General features: G+C 40.3%; 1 protein-coding gene and 1 long non-coding RNA gene across 2 annotated transcripts in view; one reads left to right on the forward strand and one right to left on the reverse strand.

The window, feature by feature from the left end:
• Positions 1-642: 642 nt before the first annotated feature.
• frem2a (FRAS1 related extracellular matrix 2a) overlaps positions 643-23939 on the forward strand; it is a 66355-nt gene continuing 43058 nt past the window's right edge. The window contains exons 1-3 of the mRNA XM_004076299.5: positions 643-5825; positions 8206-8295; positions 22074-22220. Coding sequence (XP_004076347.2) covers positions 848-5825; positions 8206-8295; positions 22074-22220 — 5215 coding nt within the window. The 5' untranslated portion in view covers positions 643-847. The remainder of the gene's footprint in view (positions 5826-8205; positions 8296-22073; positions 22221-23939) is intronic.
• Positions 6696-13519, reverse strand: LOC144983794 (uncharacterized). Its single transcript, XR_013647603.1, has 3 exons — positions 13417-13519; positions 12705-12791; positions 6696-6796 (listed from the first exon to the last, which is right to left on the reverse strand). It is a non-coding gene; the product is annotated as an uncharacterized LOC144983794 (long non-coding RNA).

Genomic DNA, 23939 nt, shown 5'->3' on the forward strand with positions numbered 1-23939 from the left:
TCAGGCCTCAACAGTTTTGATAGCTGCTTTTTCCATTGATGTATTATTACAACATAATTGTGTTTTCCTATACTTCTTATAGGTCCAATACCCACCAGACAGCCGGCTTGTCAGAAAAATCAATAACTTTCTGCAGTTTTTAATTTAAAAGTGTCACTATTATTCAGCGGATACTGATTTAGCTTTCAATGTGTTGGGGGGTGGCAAAATATCATAAAAATCTGATTCTACAATGTTGTGTTTAGGATAATGATTGCATTGGTAACTGTTTTGTCAAACATAACAAAAGAGGAGCCACAGAGGAGACTTTTACTGCCTTTTCAAAGCCGGCTTTTTGGATGTAAATTATTTTTTTAGTATTTTATAAAAACCTATAAAGGTGAAATGTAAGAACAACTCATTTGGTATGACGGTTTTCGTTGACAAATATAGCATTGTTTTTGTCTTTTTTCTCCCTTTTTCAGGAAAACCCAGACCAGGAGAAAGTAGGTGAGTGATGTGCAGCCTCCAACAAATTCATCTCCTCCTCTTATCCCCTCCTCCTTGTGACTGCCAACATCGCTGTCCACTGGCGACATTTCTGTGGGGAAAAAAAAGCTTCAAAATCCTCCAATATATGCAGAGATGGGCGGCAGCGCTTCCATGCAGCGTTTTCCGAGTGTCTTAAGTTAAAACTCGTGCGTGCTGCTTCTGCTGAGCATGTCCGGCGGAGCGCAGATGGATCACGCCAGTCACCGTGCATGCGTTCCGCTCCATCCCAACACTTTGGGATTTTTATTTTAATGCATTTCTTGTGCAGACACGGGATTTTTTTCTCCAGCAGCACCTCGGCAGGTTGTCAGTGAAGATGTTGCTTCGCGGACTTCTTTTCTTGTGCTTTTCCGTAACAGGTATTGTTCTCGCGCAGCGCGACAGCTCCGGATTATTTTACGCACTCAGATCAGAGCTATCAGAAGATGCGATCTTGGTGGCCAACAACGGATTGCGAGTGCCTTTCGGGAGGTCTGTTTTCATCGACCCTATAAATGATTTGGTGATCCAGACGCAGCCGGGGGACCGGTGCAGCATCACCGTCCTGGATAATGATCCGCTCTCGCAGAGACCGGGACACCTCTCTCCAAAAAAGTTTCCCTGTGATTTCGGTCCCAGAGATGTGACATACTTTCACTACGGCTCCAGAAGTCCAGCTAAAGACAGAGTGAGGCTGCAGCTCAGGTATGACACACAAACTGAAACCATAATCATCCCGTTTATGATGGAGGTTGACGTCCTTTTTACGCAGCTGGAGTTACTCACCAAAAACATGCCTCTCACCGTTGTGAGGCTTCAAGGGATCAGCAATCCCATTGATAAGAAGATTTTAGAGTTTACCTATGACAGAGACTCCTTTAAATGTGAGGTGGGACTCTTTTCCAGCGAGAGCTCACTGCCTAGATATGGAAAACTCCTGGATGGGGGGAAACTTTCCACCATGACAGACTGTGATGAGATCACTCAAGCTGGCATCCGCTATCAGCACACCTTTAACCACAAATCTCCAAATAAGGATTACATTCCCATGGTTGTAGAGCTGCATGATAAGGAGGACAACTTAGTAAAGCAGGAGTGTTTTCATCTCATGGTCCGTATTAAGGAAGGAGAGGAAAACACTCCTCCTAAACCCAGCTTTGCTTCCATGATGATGTTGGAGGTGAGCCAGTTTGTGATGACGGCTGTCACACCTGACATGCTCGCCGCTGAGGATGCAGAGTCAGACCCGGAAGAGCTTATTTTCAACATAACCTCCTCCTTATCTTATGAGGAGGGCTACATAGTCAGTACTGATGACAGGAACCTCCCAATCACATCCTTCTACCAGAGAGACCTGCGTGACCTGAAAATAGCGTATGTGCCACCTTCTCTGGACTCAGACACAGAGAGGATTTTCCAGCTTGAGTTTGAGGTGGTTGACACTGAAGGAGCCGTCTCAGATCCCTTTGCTTTTATGATTGTTGTGAAGCCGATGAACACACTGGCCCCCATTGTGACTCGCAACACAGGCCAGCTGCTGTATGAGGGGCAGTCCCGGCCCCTCATTAGCTCCCACAACTTGGAGATCAGCGATGAGGACAACCTAGATGCTGTCACCATCACAGTTGTGGACGGGCTGCGGCATGGGGACCTCTTAGTTCTCGGTTCACACAGCAAGTTCTTCACATCTGCCGACCTTACAACAGGGATTGTCTTGTACCAGCATGACGGAAGCGACACATATAGCGACAATATTGTCTTTAAAATGACAGATGGGAAAAATGAGGTGGAATTCCTGTTCCCCATCACGATTGTTCCCACTGATGACGAGCCACCGATTATCAATGCCAACACTGGTCTGGTGCTCTTCAGAAATGAAATGGTGCCTTTATCTCCTCACATGCTCAGTGCTGCTGACATAGACTCTGAGGACTCAACCATTAAATTCACCATTGTTCCGCCTTTTTCCACAATTGGCACAGTGCTGCTACGACAGTCGGATGCCCCAGAAGACCCATCTTCGTGGAAATTCAATACAGAAGATGAGGTGTATGAGAAGGAGGTGTCAGAGTGGCTTCAGAAAGACATCATAGATGGAAAGCTGTTTTACAGACACACAGGGCCTCACAGCTCCGGCACGGTCACAGATCAGTTTGTGTTCACTGTTCAGGATGACAACGACCCCCCTAACCTATCAGGCGAAAACTCATTCATTATCCGAGTCTTACCGGTTGATGATGTACCCCCTGAGTTATTCCCTGGTACCACCCTGCAGATGACTGTCGAGGAGTACAAGGTCACCCACTTTAGCAAAGAAGTGTTGCGCTACACCGATTTGGACTCTGAGGACCGTGACCTCAAATACACGGTTATCCAGCCCCCAATGGATACGGATGAAAATAACCCCATTACGTTTGGTTCTTTGGTTTTGACGGACAACCCTGACATTAAAGTGACAGAATTCACACAAGCTCAAGTCAACCACCATAAGCTATCCTATGCCCCCCCAGATGTTGAGTTGGGAATCACAGCCCATGTTGTGCAATTCCGTTACACAGTTGAAGACACAGCTGGAAACAGCGCTGAAGGCGCCTTTACCATCTACCTGCAGCCTGTCAACAACAAGCCCCCCCAGATTACAAACACTGGCTTTGGTGTGTTTGAACGAGGGATGCATATAATCACCCAAGCAGAACTGGATGCTGTAGACCTTGATACAAAAAGTGAGGAAATAACCTTTACTCTGAGCCAGCCCCCTAAGCACGGCCATATTCAGTTTGCATTTTCAGACTTGGATAAAAAAGGAGCTTTCAGACTTGCAGATATCTCAAATGGAAAGATATCGTACATGCATAATGGAGAGGAGACAGTGAATGATGGATTTCTGTTGGATGTCAGTGACGGGATTCATGTGGTAACTGTGACAGTCAAAGTTCACGTAAAGCCAGTTGATGATGAAACTCCAATAGTCACCCTACCCGCGGGAACCGTCGGCTCTCGAATAGATGTGCTGGAAAATGGTGCCACAGAAATCACAACTGATGTGATTCAAGGACATGACGATGACACAGATGACCTCCAGCTGACGTTCATTGTGGAAGATCCTCCATCCTTGGGTGAAATATTGGTCAAAGGATTGCCTGCCACTAGATTTACCCAAGCTGACGTTATTAATGGGGTGGTTGTATATGCACACACTAGTGGGGAGATAGGTCTCAACATCCTGCAAGATGGATTCAATTTGACCCTAACAGACATGTCTGATGATTGGACTGTAGGTGGCAATAAAGTCAGCGGAGTCCATGTTCGAGTCACTATTCTTCCTGTAGATAATCAGGCCCCCCAGGTCGGGATTGGAATACAATTCAGTGTCATTGAAGGAGAGAAATATGCCATCAGCCCAGAACATGTGAATGCTGAAGATAAGGACACCCCATCAGATGATATCCTTTGCACCATCATTGTTCAGCCCACTGCAGGTTACCTGGAAAATATATCTCCTGCCCCAGGCTCAGAAAAGTCAAGGTCAGGAACAGCCATCAGTGCTTTTACCATCAGAGACATCAGGGATGGGAGTATTTACTATGTGCAAAGCATTCACAAAGGAGTAGAGCCTGTGGAGGATAGGTTCACGCTAAGGTGCACAGATGGCATAAACTTTTCTGAAAATCACATCTTCCCAATTGTTATTATCCCTGCAAATGATGAAAAACCAGAGATTTACTTGAGGGAAATCGTCTTAATGGAGGGGATGAACATTGTCATAGACACACCAATTTTAAATGGAGCTGATGTTGACGTTCCATCTGAAGAACTTGTATTTATAATTTCCAAACCTCCCAAACATGGCACAATTTTAAACCAGCTATCCACAGGCTCAGTTCTAGTGACTAATTTCACTTTAGAACAGATCAAAGAAGCCTCAAGTATTATTTATGAACACGATGACTCAGAGGTAAGTGAAGATAGTTTTGAAGTCATTCTGACAGATGGAAAGTACTCTGTGCAGAAAACAGCCATGGTTATGATCATTCCAGTGGATGATGAGACCCCTAGGATGTCTATCAATGATGGCCTTGAAGTAAACATTGGAGAAACAAAAGAGATTAACAACAAAGTGCTGAAAGCAACTGATTTAGATTCAGATGACAGCACACTGTCATTTATCGTTCGTTTTGGGCCAAGTCAAGGTCACCTTCAAAGAAAAACCTCATCTGGGTCTCTGGAGAATGTCACACTCGGCATGAATTTCACACAAGCTGAAATCGATGCTGGTCTTGTGCTTTACACACACAACGGACAAGAGGGGATTCGAGACCTCATCAAATTTGATGTGACCGATGGCATCAATTCACTCATTGATCGTTACTTTTACATCACTGTTGGAAGCATTGACATGGTTTTTCCTGATGTGGTTAGTAAAGGTGTCTCTCTGAAAGAAGGTGGTAGAGTGACTTTGACCACAGACCTTCTCAGCACCTCTGACATCAACAGTCCGGATGAGAACTTGGTCTTCACTGTCACTCGGGCCCCTGTTAGAGGCCATCTGGAGTGCACGGATACTCCTGGGATGCCCATTGTGTTGTTTTCCCAGCTCCAATTGGCTGGAAGTAAGATTTTTTACGTCCACACTTCAGACGATGAGGTCAAAATGGATAGTTTTGAGTTTGAAGTCACCGATGGCTACAACCCGGTTTTCAGAACCTTTAGAATCTCTATAGTTGATGTTGATAACAAGAAACCCGTCTTGACCATAAAAAGTCTAGTTGTGACGGAAGGACAACTTAAGTTGATCACACCATTCGAGCTGAATGCTGAAGACCAGGACACAAACGAGAAGATGATCAGATTTACCGTCACCCAACTGCCAATTCATGGCAAACTTCTGTTCAACAAATCAACACCTGTCGCCAGCTTCACCAAACAAGACCTTAATGAGAATCTCATCAGCTACAAACACGATGGAACTGAATCATCAGAGGACTCTATTTCCTTCACCATCACCGATGGCACACACACAGACTTCTTTGTTTTCCCTGACACAGTTTATGAGACCAGACGCCCTCAAACGATGAAGATCACTATTGTAGCTGTCGATAATGGGGTCCCCCAGATTGTGGTGAACAAAGGTGCGCTCACGCTAAAGATTTTGACCACAGGTCACCTGGGATTACCCATCAGTCCCAAAGTACTGAGGGCAGAAGACAGAGATAGCAGACCGGCGTCACTGCTTTTCCACATCACTACTCAACCCAAACATGGATATGTTGTTAATCTGGGGCATGGAAACAACTCTGTGGACACATTTAGTCAAGGTAAGATGAAAACAAACCCTTCACTAAACTTTAAATGTGTTATCTACATTCTAATATCAAACTTACTATTTCATTCTTTTAATCAGCCTAGGTTTCTTAAACAAATTTGGACAATTTGAAGCAATATTTGTCAAATCGGCTAATTACGGCATTATACATAGAAAATAAATGGTCCTATCAGAGCTGCAAAACACCATTCTGATAGTTTTTAATTACACTTTCTGTGATCTAATAATTACATTTCTTTCAAGTGTGATTTGATACAGAAAACCAGTAAGTTGCAATCAAATGTTCACACTAAGGTTCTTTTGAAATCATACCTTTTCTGCTATATACAGTAAGAGGCACATGCCTGGGAATTTCAGTAGGTAGTATAAGGCTCTGATTTAGATGTACCTAACATATCAAATTATAAATACTCATCCAAAGTCTGAGGCTGATGTTTTGTAGACATTAAAGATAAATAATTGATCGTTCGGCATCTCAGAGGAAATGTTCCCATCTGATGTTCAGTACCAAGCTCTTGTTAAATGAAGCGAAACAAAGGTTGAGGATTGTGTGAAAAGGTTGAAGTGACATTCAAGTTGTGGAACATTCTAAGGTTAAGACAATAATGTTGCCTGAAAAATTTATGGAGGAAAGTAAGACCTTGAAAAAAAGGTCTAACAGACTTGATTATCAACATAAAAAGGAAAGCTTTGCCCACTATTTATGAATTTCAACACATTGTTGAAGGAGTGCCTGTTATGCTTACTGATACAGCAGGGAGAATTGAGACTTAAATGCCTCTGATTGTGGCTTAAAGCGAAGTAATCATCACGCTGAGGCAATTAAAGCAACAAGTAAGGAAATTCACCTTCTTGTGCACCAGCTTGGTGTAAGCACAGACATGGGCTGAGGAGTTGGAGTGAGAAATAGCTCTTAAGCCTGCGGGAGGTAGACACTTCTGACAGTCACTGCTCGACTCCAGCCTTTGAAACAAAAAAAGGGCAAAGATGAGACAAGAGTGCTGAAGGAAGGAGAGGCAAGCGAGTGCAGGAAAGGGGGAAGAGACTGCATGGGAAGTGGAGGGGGTAGTTGACTTGAGAAAACATTGAGGAAAGACTCTTTGGAGGTTGAGTCAGAAGGAGCAAACAGGCTCGTCAGAGGACTCAGTCAGGTGAAAAAGACAACCCTTTTCTCTTTATTTACTCGTCCTGTTTCCAGGGCACATCCCAGGAGGCCTTCTCTTTAAATATTGAATGAACATTGTGCCCTCCATTCACAGTTTTGGCTTTATATTTTGAAGGTCTTCCAGTTCGAGTCTGTGCCACAGACCAGGTCCTTCCACCTACAACACCTACAAAAATCTTTCTGAATACAGAAAACACCCAGGAAAAAAACACTTTATGACAGAAATAGAGGGGCAATAATCAGGGAAAGTGCAGTAGCAGAAGGCCACATGTAGCATGAGAATAAAGTCCCAGCCAGGAGTCAAGGCTTTATACTTTTATGAACTTCCTTCTTGTGACATCTATTATTCAAGGAGGTGGTTTGCAGAGGCCAAGCCCTCTCACACTGTTGATGATTTTTTTTGTCCAGAACTGTAATCGATGTTGGCTGAGAATGTTTTTAAAAAAAGGGTTAAAAAAAAACAAGCACAAGCCTGTAATCCAAAGATGTTAGGGAAACAGATGTGTACTACAATCCTGTGTTTAACATTCCTGCCCCGTCTGTCATTTAAAGAACCATCATCACCTGTTTTTTGAGACTGATGACATGAACAGTTGTTGCTCCCAACATTTCATTAATTTTTATTAAGTGTTTTTGTTAACTCTGAATGTAGCAAAAATGACTTGGGTTGTCTGATGGATTACAGAAGGGTTTTTTTCTGGTGAAAAATTGTTCAAACTGAGTGCTGATAGCAAGGAGAGAGTGTATTGTAGTAGGGACATGCTGCTACTGTGGTTGAAGTGGGACAGCTTCCATCTTTGAAAAGCTATTTGACAGAGAGGAGTGTTTGAACAAGCCATAAAGCAGTAATACAACTTCAAAGTTTCTTTGAGGCTATTTCTGTAGTGAGCATGAAACGTCACATGAAGGGTTTTTAAATCCCCAAATGCAAATCCTGACAAGGACAAATCTGTCCTGCATACAATTTAAAACGCATCCACCAGTTTGTTTTAACTTGTCATCATGCCTGACTTCGCATTGACTTCAGAAAGCAGTCAAAATGGCCGGCATTTGTCTTCTTCAATGAATGAATGTGAAAAATTCGATTTTTATAAAACGGTCTTTTTGTCTTAGTTTTGTATGCATTCCATCTAATTTGTATTGTTTCCAATATATTGCATGATTTTAAGTTAGCAGATGAAAAACTAAAGTTATATTTGTTTTACAGCCGACATTGATGACCTGCACATCTGCTATGTATTGCGGAATGAAGAAAACGCAACATCTGATGTCTTCTATTTCTCTGTCGAGGATAAAGGTGAGCTAAAACCCTTCTCACATTTGCTAAGTCTCATGTTTCCACATCTAATGTTTGTAATGTTGTCACTGTGGCTCAGACAATTCAGTTTTTTGTAAACTTAATAGACTTGAAAGTCAGATGTCAGCCACTTCTTTCCAGCTCAAAAGGATATTAATTATGTAAATTACACCAAGCAGGTTTAATAAACAGATCAGTGAAGTGTAATTGAGTATTTTGCACAGATTTTTTATTTTTCCATTTGGGATTTAAACATGAAATGATCTGTCACTCAAAGCTCTTGTGATGAAAGGCATGTATTCTGAGAAATGTGCAGGTCTATTTTCCATAAATCTTGGCTGCAAATAATGCTATGTTGGATTCATTTACTTGGGAAAGGATAAGATGTCTACCTCATGCAAAACAAAAAACAAAAAAAAGGAAAACAGCCTTCCTGATTGCAATAATAACACACAGCATTTTTTTTACGGTTCAAAGAATAAACGAGATGACCTGTAACGTATGTAAATGTGACAGCAGGACCTGTCAGATTGCATTAACGCTAAATTCTGTAATGCAGCAGTCAAGACTTTCACAGAGCTTATATGTCAGCCCAGCTCTGCTAATGCATTCCTGTTTTTAAGTGGAATGCATCTCTGAACTGAGACAGTAATTTTACTCGAGCTAATTAAATGATGACTACTTGTCAGTCTGGTGTTAGGGTTGGACTGAGGGACAGATTAGAGGTGATGGCATCTTATATATGTATGTATGTATGTATGTATATATATATATATATATATATATATATATATATATATATATATATATATATATATATATATATATATATATATATATATATATTTGCAGTTGGGTTGCATCATGGTAGCGCAGTGGTTAGTGCTCTTGCCTAGCAAGAAACAGAACACCAATGTGGGACCTTTCTGTGTGGAGTTTGCATGTTCTCCACCGCCCAGAAACATTATTTATATGTTAATTGGTTACTCTAAATTGTCCATGTGTGTGATTGTGGCCCTGCGACAGACTGGCGAACCGTCCAGGGTGTCCCCTGCCTTCGCCAGCAAGTGGCCGGGATAGGCTCCAGCAGCCCCGTGATCCCGAAAGGGATTAAATGGAGTAGAAGATGAATTGATAAATAGACTTGCAGTTGTTGAAAAAAGTACCAAATGTGTATCACAAGTTTCCATTTTAGAAGAAGTAAATAACTATATTACATTAATATTCTTGATTTTTATTTTCTTTTTGATGAAAACCACAGTTAAAGCCTATGTAAAAGTGGTGCACATTTATGCCAACAATTCCCCACATACACGAGGAATATAAGCACTGAGGGATTGCTGCAGGCGAAAGGGTGGCCAAGCCTCCAGCAGAAGGAGATGTTTGATATTTAGGACCCCAGGCAGCATCTGCAGTAATGAGAGCCCTGAGCGTTGGGGCTGGGCAGACCTCTGAGGGAGCCACTGGTAATTATGCGGCCCTATTACAGGCTCATCTGCAAGGAAAGAGCGTCAGAAGGAACCTTTTCTAACAGGTTAAGACCAGCCGGGGTCTCTATATTTAACTCAAATTGGCTGAAGCGCAGTATCTTTCTCAGGCTTTTGTTTGGCTTTGGGATCATCAGAAACACATGGCAATGAACAATACAAACTGCAGCGGAGATTGAGAAATGACTGGAAACTATTCATAATGAAATTGCTTAAAGATTTTGGCGATTATTTGAAGTGATAACAAAAACTGTTATGTAAAAAAAGAGGTCTTTAAATTTGAAACACAAAAAAGAAAAGAAAGTAATTTAACTCCTATAACTTTTAGAACATTCATGGATTTGGCAAATTAAATGTATTTCTTAATTCAAACCATATACGGTATATATTAATCTGTGTCCATGATCTCTGCATCTACTGCAACAACAGGTAACATTTTACATTTTACATTGTACATTTTATTTTGAGGTATTTCCAGCAGACACTGATCAGCTGCATTTTAATGTTCATAATGACATTGAGTTTTACATAAAAATTGGATTTCTTCAGGCTTTTCTAAAATCTGTGCTTCCATGTATTTCACTGAAATACTTATTTCCCGGAATAATAAAGAGCAAATCAGTAGTTGCTTTAACTCTGTCATTTTGATTTTTTATTTGAAAGTCATAATTTTTACATGGCTGGTTTAGCTCAAGCTGCGCCTTTTGGACAGACGATGTGACATTAAGCTTTAGCTATTTTTTTATTAATATTTAAAGGAAGTTAATTGAGAAAAAGAAGTGAAAAGTAATTTAAAACTAAGTAACTAACTAACTCAGCTGATCTTTATTGTGTAGCAGCGGACCATTTTTTTAATTTTTTTTATTTTATTTTATTTTTTTTAGTTCCTGCTCTTCCCACTGTAAATATGAATACCTAATTGTTAAAGCAGTAGCAGCAGTAGTAATTCGTGCTCACAAACACACACGAGTCAAGCTTCCTCATTAACTTATTTTTATCCTGTTTTTCCGCAAATTCTCATTACACCTGATTCATAATCTATCCATATCTTTCTTGATAAGAAAAAAAACTCTGTCCCAAACTCTGTTTACAAGGTGACCTAAGTAACATTAACATAGAATCCAACAAGGCACACATGGTTCTCACCGCTATATGTATTGCAAAGAAAACTATCCTCCTAAACTGGAAATTTAAAAATAATCTAACATTAATCACTACAGAAACCTCACGTCAGACCATATTAGTTTAGAGATAAAGTCCACTTCCTCTACACATTATCTGTCGACTTCAGACTCTCCCTGGTCCCAGCTGATTAGTCACATCAGCTAGTAGGGGTGGGATGGTGATGGGTTGAGCTGGGTTCTGGCTGGTCCGGTGGGCTGGGGAAGGATTAGGGGGCCTGGCCCCCGGGGTCAAAGATGCATCCACAGCAGAGGGATACAGGAGTTAATTTATTGCATTTATTTTTGGGTTTCTCTGGGCAAAGGGCTTAATTTATTTATTCTCACTTTACTTAATTATTTTACCTATTTTTTAATTATTATTATTATTTGTATTAATTAACTTATTTTATTTATTTATTTATTTTCTCTTTCTTCTTATTTTTTCTGGGGGGGGAGGCCCTGGGAGGGGGAGCGGGGGCGTAGTGCTAGTCCCTTAGAAAGGTCAGGGGTATGAGTGGAGGTGCTGGACCTTCTGCCCCTCAGGTGCGTCGCTGGGCCCCTTCCTTGCTGACTGTCTCTCTGCGCTGGCGCTGTCCCGGTTTCTATTTGCGGCTGGCTGGACTCCCTCTGGTTTCCCAGTCGCCCTGGGAGGTGAGGTGCGTACTGCGGCTGGCTGGGGGCCAGTCGCTCAGGGGGAGCCTTCTTCCCCCGTTGTGCCCATCAGCCTGCTCCTTCCCGCTCCCACCCAAAAAATTTTGCAAACATACACATAGGGCCCTGGGAATCGGACGGGTGAGATATGCTGGCGGGGCTGGCCGGGAGTAACTCTCTTTGGGGCAACGTCGGCACCGGCCCTCCACTTTTACTCGCATATTAGACACCTTGATTCATGTAGGCCCAAGATTCTAGGGTCTGGCGAGGAGGGGTTGAGGAACGTGTTGGGTGAGGGGGCTGTATAGGGTAGTGTTGTGTGGGGGGAGGTAGGGGTGGCGCTGTGGTTGCGTCGTAATCTTTGGGCTACTTGGGTCGGACACCAGGGCTGGCCTGCGGTGACGAGGCTCCGGCTGGGTGGTGGGCTGCTCCTGGGCCCTCTGGGACCTGGCCTCATCCCGGTCCCACCGGGCGCTTGGTGTCCAGCGCCCGGTGACCCCAATGGCTGCTGCTCTGTACGGCGGAGCACGCTTGTCATGTGGCCTGGGGGTCCTGACACTGGGCTCGCCTATGCCTCCCGGTGTCGGATGGGCCCCTGTAGGGGGGCCTCCTCTGCACCTGGCTGACCCCCCTGAATCATTTTAACCATGTAAATATTTTTTTAGAAACTTTAAAGGAGGGTGTTTTGTGGCTGGACTATAAAAAAGAAAAAGCATTTCAGAAAGAGAAAGCAATTTTCAAAAACCAAAACGAGATGTTAAAAAACAAAATACAATGAAAAACTGTAATGGGATATCGCTGATTGGGGAGGACATTTGTACATCATTTCAACTGAAAGTATTTTGGAATGAAGCGATGTTGGATACAATCATCCCTCAGCGATGTCCCATAGTACCAACCTTTTGTGGTTTCTCATTGTGTTTTGTTTTTTAACATTTTATTTAGATTTCTGGAAATTACTTTTGTTTTCCGAAATGTTTTTTGGATTTCTGATATTTTGTTTTGTTTTCTGAAATATATTGCTGTTTTTTAAACATGTGTTTTGTTTTTTTTATTGTCATTTTTATGAGTATTTTGTTAATGAATTTGCACTTCAGGGCCACCATACCTTAAAAAAAGACGCAAATGTATAAGTTCAGGTAGCTGTGACAGATTCAAAGGGGGTGGGGTCAATCTGGGAGGCGTCAATGCCAACCTGCAAATAAAACAAACCAAAAAGAAAAAGAATTAAGACTCAAGCAATGATCAAAGTCAGCAGATATTTCAGGTTTTAGGTCACATCCTTTGAAGGACATGTCTCAGGGGAATCTAACATTTTCTGTAAAACATTGAGCACAGATGAAATTTTACATAGTTGAATTCAGCAAAAAATTTACTTCTTCCCTGGCTTGAGGAGCAAATTCCCTTTGTCTTTATAGAGTGAAGACTTGACTATCACTCACTTCTCTTAAGTCACAGCTCTCCCATTTTCATCCTCTTCATCGCCTTCCTGTCAGTTTGAGATCTTTGTTCTTTGTGATTTATTCATTTCCCTACAATGTGCAACATCTGCGTTCATACTATAGTTTGTCCTTTAGTGTTATTTTTGTCTGTCTGGCAGTCAATCTGTATCCTTTATCCTCTTGAGATTCAGCCTTAAGGTTGCTATCTCATTAATTTCAGTGTGGTGGTTTATTATGACAGGAATCGACTCACTCCCAGTTAACAGTTTCAGGTTTTGCTGCCTTCCGTTATCAATTTGTCAGAGTGCTGATGGATCTCTCATTTGTAAGATGCTATACAATCTGCAATGCTCTCTATTATACACATTTGGTCCTTACCTTGAGTGAAGGAGCGAACCCCCTTCGATTCGGTATTCCCCGAGCTTGACAGATGATGTGTGAAATGTGAACATTGGAGTATGACCAAAGAACCTTCTGATCTTAGGAAAGCAATGAAATCAAATGTTAGGATTTACATTTTTGACATTGTGAATACACTGCACCCAACTATTGGTATCAAATCTGTTTTTTATTTTTATATCATCTAGTCCATTACCCTGTTTTCCTTCTAATTTATAACCTCATCTTCTTATGTAAAATGTATATTCAATGATGAAACAAAACTAAGTTTACCCAAAAAAATCATTCTCACCATAGCAATTTCCTTTAATCTGCTTTTTATTTAGATTTATTTATGAAGGTTCTGCACTTCAAAGCACACCTCATGTACAGTCTTTACTCAGACCACATCTTCATCTTCAAAGTACACAGTGGATAAAAGCTCCTTTTTCTGCTGCTTCAAAGCCACTACTTTCAAACTATTGGCTTAAATGTAGATGCTGTGTAAATAAGTCAAGTCCAGATTTAGCCAGCCCCACTATGGGGTGCAGGCATTGACAGTAATAACAATGGATGAGTAGGTGTGATGTCACCCATAGAGAATCCCTTACCTCCAGCTTTGCAAAATTAGGTCAAATCCCTCACTATTGCCTTCTGATAAGGGCGAAACCAGTCGACATTGTTTGGTCCGAGTCGCTCTGAGTCAACGTATCTGTGACAGTGGCAACAGTAGTTGCCATGGATACGTTGACTCCGAGCAATCGGCTAATCTCAGTTGACTGGTTTCAACATGGCGGCGCCTGTATCACAAAGCAATGCTCCTTCCAATTTGGAAACAAGGGGTTTAGCCGTCGATTGTTTTTACAGTCAATGGGTGCAGGTAGAAAATCGTGGGGAGGGGCCAAGTTTGGGTGTGCTGAGAATTTGGGGTGTCATATGCTTCCTAGCCCTTAAATGCTTAGAAAACCATCCTGTCACCAAAATATTTCTATCTATCTATCTTCTTCTTTAATCTTTTTAATATGACTTGTAAGTGTTTATTGGGCTTGGGACGGGCACAGGACACAGGTTTGTGCCCTGTTGAGGCTGCATTTTTCCTTTTTTTTCTTTTTTTGTCTGTCTATTTGTTCATCTGTCTGCCCATCCATCTTTACATTTTTTTGTCTTATATTTCAGCTTTTGAGAATTTTTTGTTGCTGTTGCTTTTCTGTTTGTTTTTTATTTCTTTTCTGAATTTTTTTTTTTTTTTTTTGGGGGGGGGGGGGGGGGGGGTCACCGCATTTGCTTCCCCATGACCACATCCGGCCTTGAAATAATTCAAGTTGAAATGGGTGCTTTGTGGCAGAAACTGGACACATCATCTAACAAACTGCAAGCAGAGAGGAGAACTGAAAAATGAGATGTCCCAAAATGTCCCAAGCTGTATTGCGCTCACGTACCTTTAAAATATTGTATAGAAGGCACAGTGAGAAGCTAGAAATGACATCCCTGCTGAAGTTCTACCTCCTACAGGACAGAAAATGCTTTTGGTTGTCGATCAGCATTCACACATACTGTGCATGCTGCCGCTTCGGCACAGATAAAGGCAAATGTGCTCACAGATGTAGAGTGTCTCACACAAGTACACACAAACACATGGAGGCTGCTTCTCTGTCCCAGAGCGTTCTTGCCTTCAGCTATGCCCAGGGTCAGAAATATCTGTCTTTGCAGGAATCATTGAAAAACCTCAGGATATTAGGTGCAACTCAAAAACTTCAAAGGAGAGAACCCCAGCTGTCACTTTCTTATGGTTTCATGTGCAATGTTGCTTCAGGTGTTTCTGCAGCACAGCCGTGCCTTGTGGCTACAGGATGCAGGCGAGGAAATGATGAAGTTTAAGGTATTAATGTCAGGAAAAATTCCGTTTTGGTGCACTGATAACTTTTCTTCCGGTGAAATGTCAACCTAAATGCCTTAAGAAAAAAAAAGGAGAAACAAACAAGCAACATGCATTCATTGGATTTTACTATTCATTCATTAATTCCTTCTCCATTTTTTAAAGCTCTCAGCAGAGTAGCCAGAACACTTCAGTCAAAATAAGGTAACATGATTTGAAGCTGCAAAAAAAAAAAAAAAATAGTTTGAACCATTTCTGCCAAGTGGTTGATTTTCTGGATTCCTGTTGAAGCTAAAATGGCCTGTTTTGGTGGAGGGCAAATCAAAGTAATTTGTTTTTCTGGAGTTTTCTCTGGGAGAGATCATTGAGATGGTTGGCTGCATAAATCCGTTTGTTTGCCACTGGAATCTGGGGATTCAAACACAAAGGAGAACCAAAGACAGATGGAGGCATGAGGGAGAAGACCACACCACTCTAGCTGCAGCAGGAGAAAATGCTGTGCAGGAACAGCTTTGCTGTTCTGGGAGGAGTGTCACTTTATGTTAATCCTCATAGTTGAAAAAATAAAAACAAACACAACTGTTTTCATCTGTTTCTTTTCAAACTGTTTCAGTTTAAGATCTAACATTTCGTTATCAAAAACAGCACAAGCAGGGATGTTGGCACTGTAACACACGCCTGCAATCACACAACATTTGACACCGGTTTCACACGCTCACTCCATATCTGTGCCTGATAGTTCACCTTTATGTATGCACTGCTGCTTTTGCTCTTTGTGTTTACTGCAGAGCCATAAAAAATGCAATTTCAGGGGATCTGCACTAAACATTTGATGTGACAATTCTGAGATCTCTGTCTCTGGCAGATTTTTTTCTTTGCAAGCTGGTAACATTTGATAAGCTATGAAAGCGAAACAGATTTTTTTTCCGGGCAGTTTTATTTTTTTATGGTATTATGGCAAAACTACAAACTGAAAACCTAACAAAATATGTAGGCTCTGTGTAGTGCGGAGCTCACTTATATGCAAACCTAGCTGGAGATAGAGCTTGTTAAGTGCTTGCACAGGCTGTTAATTTGAAAATATGATATAGTTATAGATAGATAGATAGATAGATAGATAGATAGATAGATAGATAGATAGATAGATAGATAGATAGATAGATAGATAGATAGATAGATAGATAGATAGATAGATAGATAGATAGATAGATAGATAGATAGATAGATAGATAGATAGATAGATAGATAGATAGATAGATAGATAGATAGATAGATAGATAGATAGATAGATAGATAGATAGATAGATAGATAGATAGATAGATAGATAGATATGGACTAGATAGAGAAATGCAGTTGGGTGGTGACAAAGAGAGGCAAGGTACAGTCCACACAGGAGGGATCTCACTCCGAGAAGGAACAATAGCAGACATTCCGGACAGTTACAAGTACCTTGGAATTCCACGGGCAAACGGCAACCTGGAACAGGCAACAAGGAAAGCTGCAACAGCCAAATACCTCCAACAAGTAAGGCAAGTCCTGGGAAGCCAGCTCAATAACAATAACAAGAACTCAAGAACAAGACCCAGACAATGAACAGTTACACACTGCCAGTTATCAGATACGGAATAATACGATGGCCAAAGAAAGAGATACAGACCACGGATGTCAAGAAGCTCCTCACCATGCATGGAGGGTTCCATCCCAAATCCACCACCATGAGACTGTATGCTAGCCGTAAGGAAGGTGGCAGAGGAATTGTGAGCGTGGAAGCCACTATCCAGGATGAAACATCCAAGATGCATGAATACATTAAACTCAAAGCCCAAACTGACAGTGTGCTCAGTGAATGTCTCAGGCAATGGAGAGCAGAGGATGCTTTCCTGGAGGACATATCCTCAGAGAAGGACAGACCCCTGCATGGGATGTACCACCGGACCATAACTGAAGTGGTTGATATTAAGAAGTCCTACCAATGGCTAGAAAGGGCTGGCCTACAGGACAGCACTGAAGCGCTCATCCTGGCAGCTCAGGAACAACCCCTGAGCACCAGAGCCATAGAGGCTCAGATCTACCACACCAGAAAAGACCCAAGGTGTAGACTTAAGAGGTCCAGCACATAACTGCAGGGTGTGAGATGATAGCAGGGAAAGCATACATGGGGTGCCACAATCAAGTGGCTGGACTAATATACAGGCACATATGTGCAGAATATGGAATGGAAAGTTTCTTATTGCCAGAACAGACCCGATCCAATCAAGATAATTAGCTGAGATTTTAGGGAAAACAAAAGCAGAAGAGTGGCCCCTCAAGGACTGCAGCATGGCACCGCGGGTCCAATCAGACATTCAACTGTGAAATGGGGTCTTGACTCTCTGTGTCTCCTTTTTCTTCCTTTTTTGTGGGGAAGCAAAGAGCAGTTTTACTCTTTTTTTAATGCTTAATTATTTGAATTTGTACAGATTTCATGTTATTTATCTCTTCAACATGTTTTTTTTACTTCTGTCTTTTCTGCTTTTACATGTGTTAAAACACATTCAATTCAGAAATATAAAAATGATTGCTTTTACAGTTCATTCTCTGCACAAACAGATGAAATACTATTTGATCACAATCAAAGATACATTTTGTAAAAGCACTCCTTGAGGCAAGAAAAAAAATTCAAACATGCTTAGTTTTGTTATGATAGGGTTAATAACTTAGGCACAAAATCTTGCCTTTCTGTCTTATTTGTATTCTATCCTACTGAGCAGAAATGTAAGACTTTTTGAAATTGTCTGAAGACTAACAAAATACTGATGAGGGCTAGAGAATCATTATTCCAAGATTGGAATAAGATTGGACTAAAGGTTCTGCCCTCCGAGCTAAAAAAAAAAAGGTTCTATTGGGATATTATTTAACAATGCAGACATGAGACAGTAATAATCTCTTCTAGACGTTGATAATGAGAAAGGTCTCTTAAAGTTATTAGGGTCAGATGAATGAGGTACCAATGCTGTAACACTCAGACCTGCATCAAAACAAAAGACTTGCAAGTCTTTTGTTTTGATGTCTCATTAGATTATTCTTGTTCAGGCAAAGACTGCCTTTTTTTGCTTAGAATTTCAGTGTCTTTATAGAAAAACCTTTGAATGAAGAATAAAAGGTGTAGGTCATTGTGAGACCCGATTTGAAGAAGGAAAAAAAAGATGATGTTCGGTGGGAAAAAGGTGCAGTAGTGACATTGGTTTGTCTCTTTTCATTTCAGTGTTTATCAATAGCATCTGATACCAAAGATTCTCTCTTAAGGCCTTTCAAAATGGAATTTAGAAAAGAACATTGCTTTCTTTTGTCAAACTAAATCAAAAGCTGTTTGCTGAAAAAAAATGTTAATGGATAATTTCCGCAAACTGGAAACCATTCATCCCAAGGGAGAGGGTTGGATGAGTTTTTTACTTGGCTAGTCCATGTTATTTTTGCAGGTGGGTCAGTTTATTTGAGCTATCGACTGATATGAGAACGGGACTGAGTGACCCCCCCACCCCCACCCCCCCCACCCCCCGCAAACCAAACAGGAAGTACCCACTGGCTCCAAGAAGCCAAAATCCCACAAACTACTGAGAAATACATAGCTATTACTCGGTTATTATATTTGTCATAATAACCAGTCTTGCTCTGCTACCCTTTTAAAAAAAATTCTTGTTAATCCTAATTTTTGTCCTGATTTTTTTTCTATATTGGTTATTTAGTTGTGCAATCAGATGCATCAATATTAGTATGTGGTCTCACGACAAACGTTTGAAATGTTGGATGAACAGATTCTCCCAAGGCCATTTTCAAGTGACAGGGATGTGGAATTCCAACAAGCCCATCCTGGATTGGCTAGAGTGGTTCCCATAGAAACAATGACTCAGCCCGACTTGAACCAAACACTGCTTACTGATGTTATCTTGCTCCAACATGGCGGTGTCCAAATAGCGAAAAAGTGGCGACTGAATTGACTTTATTTTGAAGTAAGTCATTTTCTGTGGGGGATGTCACTCTCACTTGGTCCAATTGAACTTTGCTTCAAGTTACTTGCAAGTGAGCCTTGGTGCAGTTTAGCCAGTGTGAAAAAAGGTGAAGTGAACAAAATGTGCAAGTGGACCAAAGACGATTAGGATTGTGAGCTTTGAGTTTGAAGAAGCTAAAAATAAGGATGTATTTCTAAAGGCGTGTAACCCTTTAACACCAGAGATGTCACCAGCGACACCTAAGTAACTCGTGCCTTTTGACATATCGTAAATCTTTGACCATTTACACCATCAACGAGAAAAAACAGCTGATTCTAATGCAGAAAAAAGCAGCTTTTTTTAGCGGCTTTGCACCGATATCCAACACATTACTAATGTAAAGGGTTGGATAACAGCACAAAGCCACTTTTCTCTGTGACAGATTTAAGTTGATTGCGTTAACACTTCACTACCGTAGTGTTCAGTGCAAGGCTGTTTTTCTCTTCTTTAGAATCCACTAGAATTAGTAGTAGAACCATAGTTGAAAAAACATAAACACAGGGAATGCTGCTCTGTTATAAACCTCTTAAGACCTGCGTGGACTTCTTATTTTGGTTTATATTACCACAGAATTTAATTCTGCTTAACCTGGTCTTTGTGACTAAGTGTGAAGTGGGTAAGCTCAAATTTGAACCTGTTTCTTTAGTGATTAAAGGGCTAATTATGTTTTTTACAAAATTAGGACTGAATTTGCAAAGAAAAAAAACGCACAGAAATTCAAATGAAAGCTGGAAAAGGGAAAATCATTCAATGTTTTTTTTTAAGTTGAAAAAAAGAGAAAATCTCAGGGTTAAATAAAACGCATGTTTTAAATGTAATATTTCCATCCAGTTATATTCACTCTCAAGAGTGCAGTTTGAAAGCAGCATAAAGTTGTGCACATTTTGTGTTTGTTTTCTTTCCTTTAGAAATTGTGCAAATTTTGCTGAAGTAAAAATCAACCAAAGATGAAACTTTCTTTCTTGAGTAAAACAAAGAATTTCCCTATTTACTTTTAGAAGAAAGCATCTGCAATAAAGAAAGAGAAAAATTTTCCAGTTTTACACTTAAGAAGCAGTTTAGTCTTTAGTCTCGCAGCTTCTTCACAGCAAGAAATCTCAACACATTACTATGCAGTTAGGTCACACGTCTTCTGATATTGAGGCTTTTTAGTTCTAAAGTAATCCTATCTGACAGCTCAGCTCTTAGAGATTAGCGTGTAAAGTATATCCTTTATGACAAACCAACATTAAAATGTCAGCACTGAAGCATCCAAAAGTTTCTCCCTGCATGGTTTTCTCAGAAAACACTGTTCCTTGAAAATGTTAGACAGAAGTAATGATCCTTTTATTTTGTCAAGATAAAAAAACAATGCCTGTGTGCTGACTTCTGTTGTTAAAGTCCTTGAAGGGGGAGCGAAGTGTATTTAGCTCTGTTGACCATAATTTCAAAGCTCCTTTTTTGTCTGGTCAGCTCATGTGAGAGGGCTTTTATCCTTTTATAGGACTGGAGGATGAGACACTGTAAAGCCTACTGTTTCAGATCCCTGTTGTCTGTTCACTGAGAGGTCACGCAAAAACGTGTAAATGCTAAAAAGCACCCACAATAAGGTTTTCAGGCATTTTTTTGCAGCCTTTACTGTGTGAGAGCTGGACTGAAAGTCAAAGTTGCAGACAGAGTGGAATTGGAAATGTGTGCATTTAGTATTTTTGCTTGTTAAGTGAAGCCTGAACTTAGCCTGCAGGCTTTCTGGAGAATAGAGCAGCTCTGATTATATTAGCTGTGTCCTCACCTCAGCATGTTATAGCTATGTTTGCCAAGCTGGAAAGTGCTGAACTTTTCACCTTTGCTGCATTTTAGCACCATGTCTGCAAACCATGTTAGTTTCCTCCTGACAGAGAGTCCCGCTGTGTGGTGCGCTACATTTGAAGATGGATGGGTATCATCTTTACTCTTTATTAGGGATTAGTGACAAAAACTATACTCCTGTTTGTTGCACAGTGGTCCATTTGAACAACACAGCAGCCCCTCTTCTGGATGTAGCCCCTACTTGATGATAAAAATGCAAAAACACACAGTTTGAAGCTTTTAAAGGGGCATCATTACATTTTTAAAATGTGTGAAATTGATCCCAATGGAGGTTTCTAAAATAAAAAATCAAGTTTAGGTTTTTAAAGCTTACATGAATGTGGTGCAGTTCATCTTTGCTTGGCCAGACAAGAAAACAACACAATTTTTGTTTAGTTAGTTTTGGACGTGTTTCTTCTGTGATATATTTACTACCACACACTTTCACCCCTGAGGGTATTGTGTACACCCAAAGCATCATTTTCAAAACATCATTTTTAACAGCTTATTAACTATTGAGGTGTTTTGTAAGCTTAGCTTTGGAAAAAATATAATATCTGGTTAGTAACACTAGCTGGTTGGCATAGCTGACACCACTTGAAGAGCGGAAGGAAAGAGAACACAATCCACCTCAACTGATCACAGAGCAGACTAACAAGGACTTACATGCAAGCATAACAAACCTTTTTGCTTCTTTATAAAATATTCTGAAGGCAAACGTGCTGTGAACATTTGGCCCGCATGCTGTCAATAATTAAAAGGCTTCATCTTCATCCAGTTTTCTGTGAACCTTTTGCTTCACACATTATTCCCCTGTGTCATTTTCCAGCTACAACTGAACCACTGGGACATGCAAGTTTTTGTGTGAAACCTTTTTTAATGACCAACGTGGTTTTTGTTTTTCTGCTTTTTATTGAAATTTCAGGCGGAAACAAGCTTAAGGATCAGCAGTTCCGTCTGGACTGGGCCTGGATCTCTCTGGAGAAAGAGTACTATGTGGTGGATGAGGAGGACAAACACCTGGATGTGGTGCTCAGACGCAGAGGCTACCTCGGAGAGACGTCTTTCATTGGTTAGTTTGTGTGTTCCCGTCTCACTTCTTGGACAGAACTAGGAGGCAACAACAATAACACAAGGTGGCAGAAAGGTCTGCCAGGTAACAACTGAAACCACTCAGGGGAAATACACTGAAGGAGCAGCAGGTGATGTGATGACACTGGACAGGTGTGAATATTAAACAAAGAGCAATGCTGAACAGAAAAAACAAAATAAAGAAAAAAAGCAGCTTAACATACCAACAAAAAAAAAAGATTTAGATTTTTTTACTACCATAAATGTTGTTAATAACTCCCAAACTGTGATTGACTTCACATGGTTTCCATGCCTCATTTCAAAGTAGTTCAAGCTTAACTGTTTCTTTGCAAATTTTCAAAGATTTTCATAATAATTCAGTTAACTTAATAAAATAAATGGGATTTTCTTTGACATAAAATCTGCTAATTTGGTTGAACAAATGTATTTTTTTGACTGAATTAACTGTTATTCAATGAAGTCATTTTTCAGTTCTGTCTAACAATGTTATATATTTTCACGCGTGCAAATGATGATTTCCATTTTAGGAAAAAAAAAACGCAATTATATTTTTGTCTTCAAATTTTATAATCCATTTATAATTAAAGTAAGAATTTGGCAGCTACGAGCCTTTAAAGAAATGTTTTTATCTGTAGTTACTGACATAAAAAAAAAAATCTGCATAAAAACGTCCAAAAGCACAAAAAGATAAAGATAAGCTGTAATTTGCACATTTGTTCAGTTCACCTCAAATAAATCCTAACTTAAAAACAAAACGCCTCAAATTTTGACAGAATCACGTCAAGAAAATCAGTGTTGCACAAAGTATTTTCTGTGGACTGTAATTAAAATTGATTGACTTTATCTGTGAACAAATGTGCACATAAATCTTTTTCAAAAAATTATTGACCTTCTCTAAATATCCTTATTTTTTTCTTTTATTCTAATTATGCATGGGCGTTTAATGCAAAACTGCTTTTTAATTGTATAACATCAGTTCAGATAGATAATATAAAGCTGTGTCAAGTTTAAAGTCCCACTCTGATCATCTTTTAATTTATTTTCAAAGTGTTCCCAGTGATCGTGCCATTTTTCTAGCCAAAATCAATACACTTGTGTCATTTTCTAGTACATAGTTTCTACGGAGCGATGGTAGTTTAATAGAAATTCACCTCTGATTTGTGGACGGGACCGTTGATACGGAGAAACCCCAGCCCCCCCTTCCCTTTCTCACTGCCAAGCGCATTCTGTTCATATGTTCTTCCACTAGCTTATAGTCCCTCACAAATGGTGAACAATATTGGGGCTATCCAGCCTAGAGTTTTAGCCAGATGCCATCTCTAAAGAGGAAAATGAAGACGTAAATTGATTTATTTGTCTGCAAGTCGATGCTTCAAAATGGAGCAGAGCAGGGAGCTTATGGCTCGCTTAGCATATTTTCTACGACACAAATAGGCCATTTTTCAAACAGCATTTTTTCGTCTGCTCCTGTTTTACAATGATTTGAAAAGAAAAACTCACAAATACAAGTTTAGGCTTAACTTTCTTTATATACAGGATGTCCTTTATGTTCAAAAAGAAATGCAACAAGAATATATATACAACATATCAAAAACACAATTTTCATCAGAGTGGCTCTTTAGAACTTTTAAAAGGCTAAATAAGCCTTCTTCTTCTGAAAAAATCAGAATCAGAATCAGAATTACTTTATTGATCCCAC

This window comes from Oryzias latipes, chromosome 14 (genome assembly GCF_053564925.1).
Source record: "Oryzias latipes strain Hd-rR chromosome 14, Olatipes_Hd-rR_3.1".
In the NCBI taxonomy this organism is placed as follows: domain Eukaryota; kingdom Metazoa; phylum Chordata; class Actinopteri; order Beloniformes; family Adrianichthyidae; genus Oryzias; species Oryzias latipes.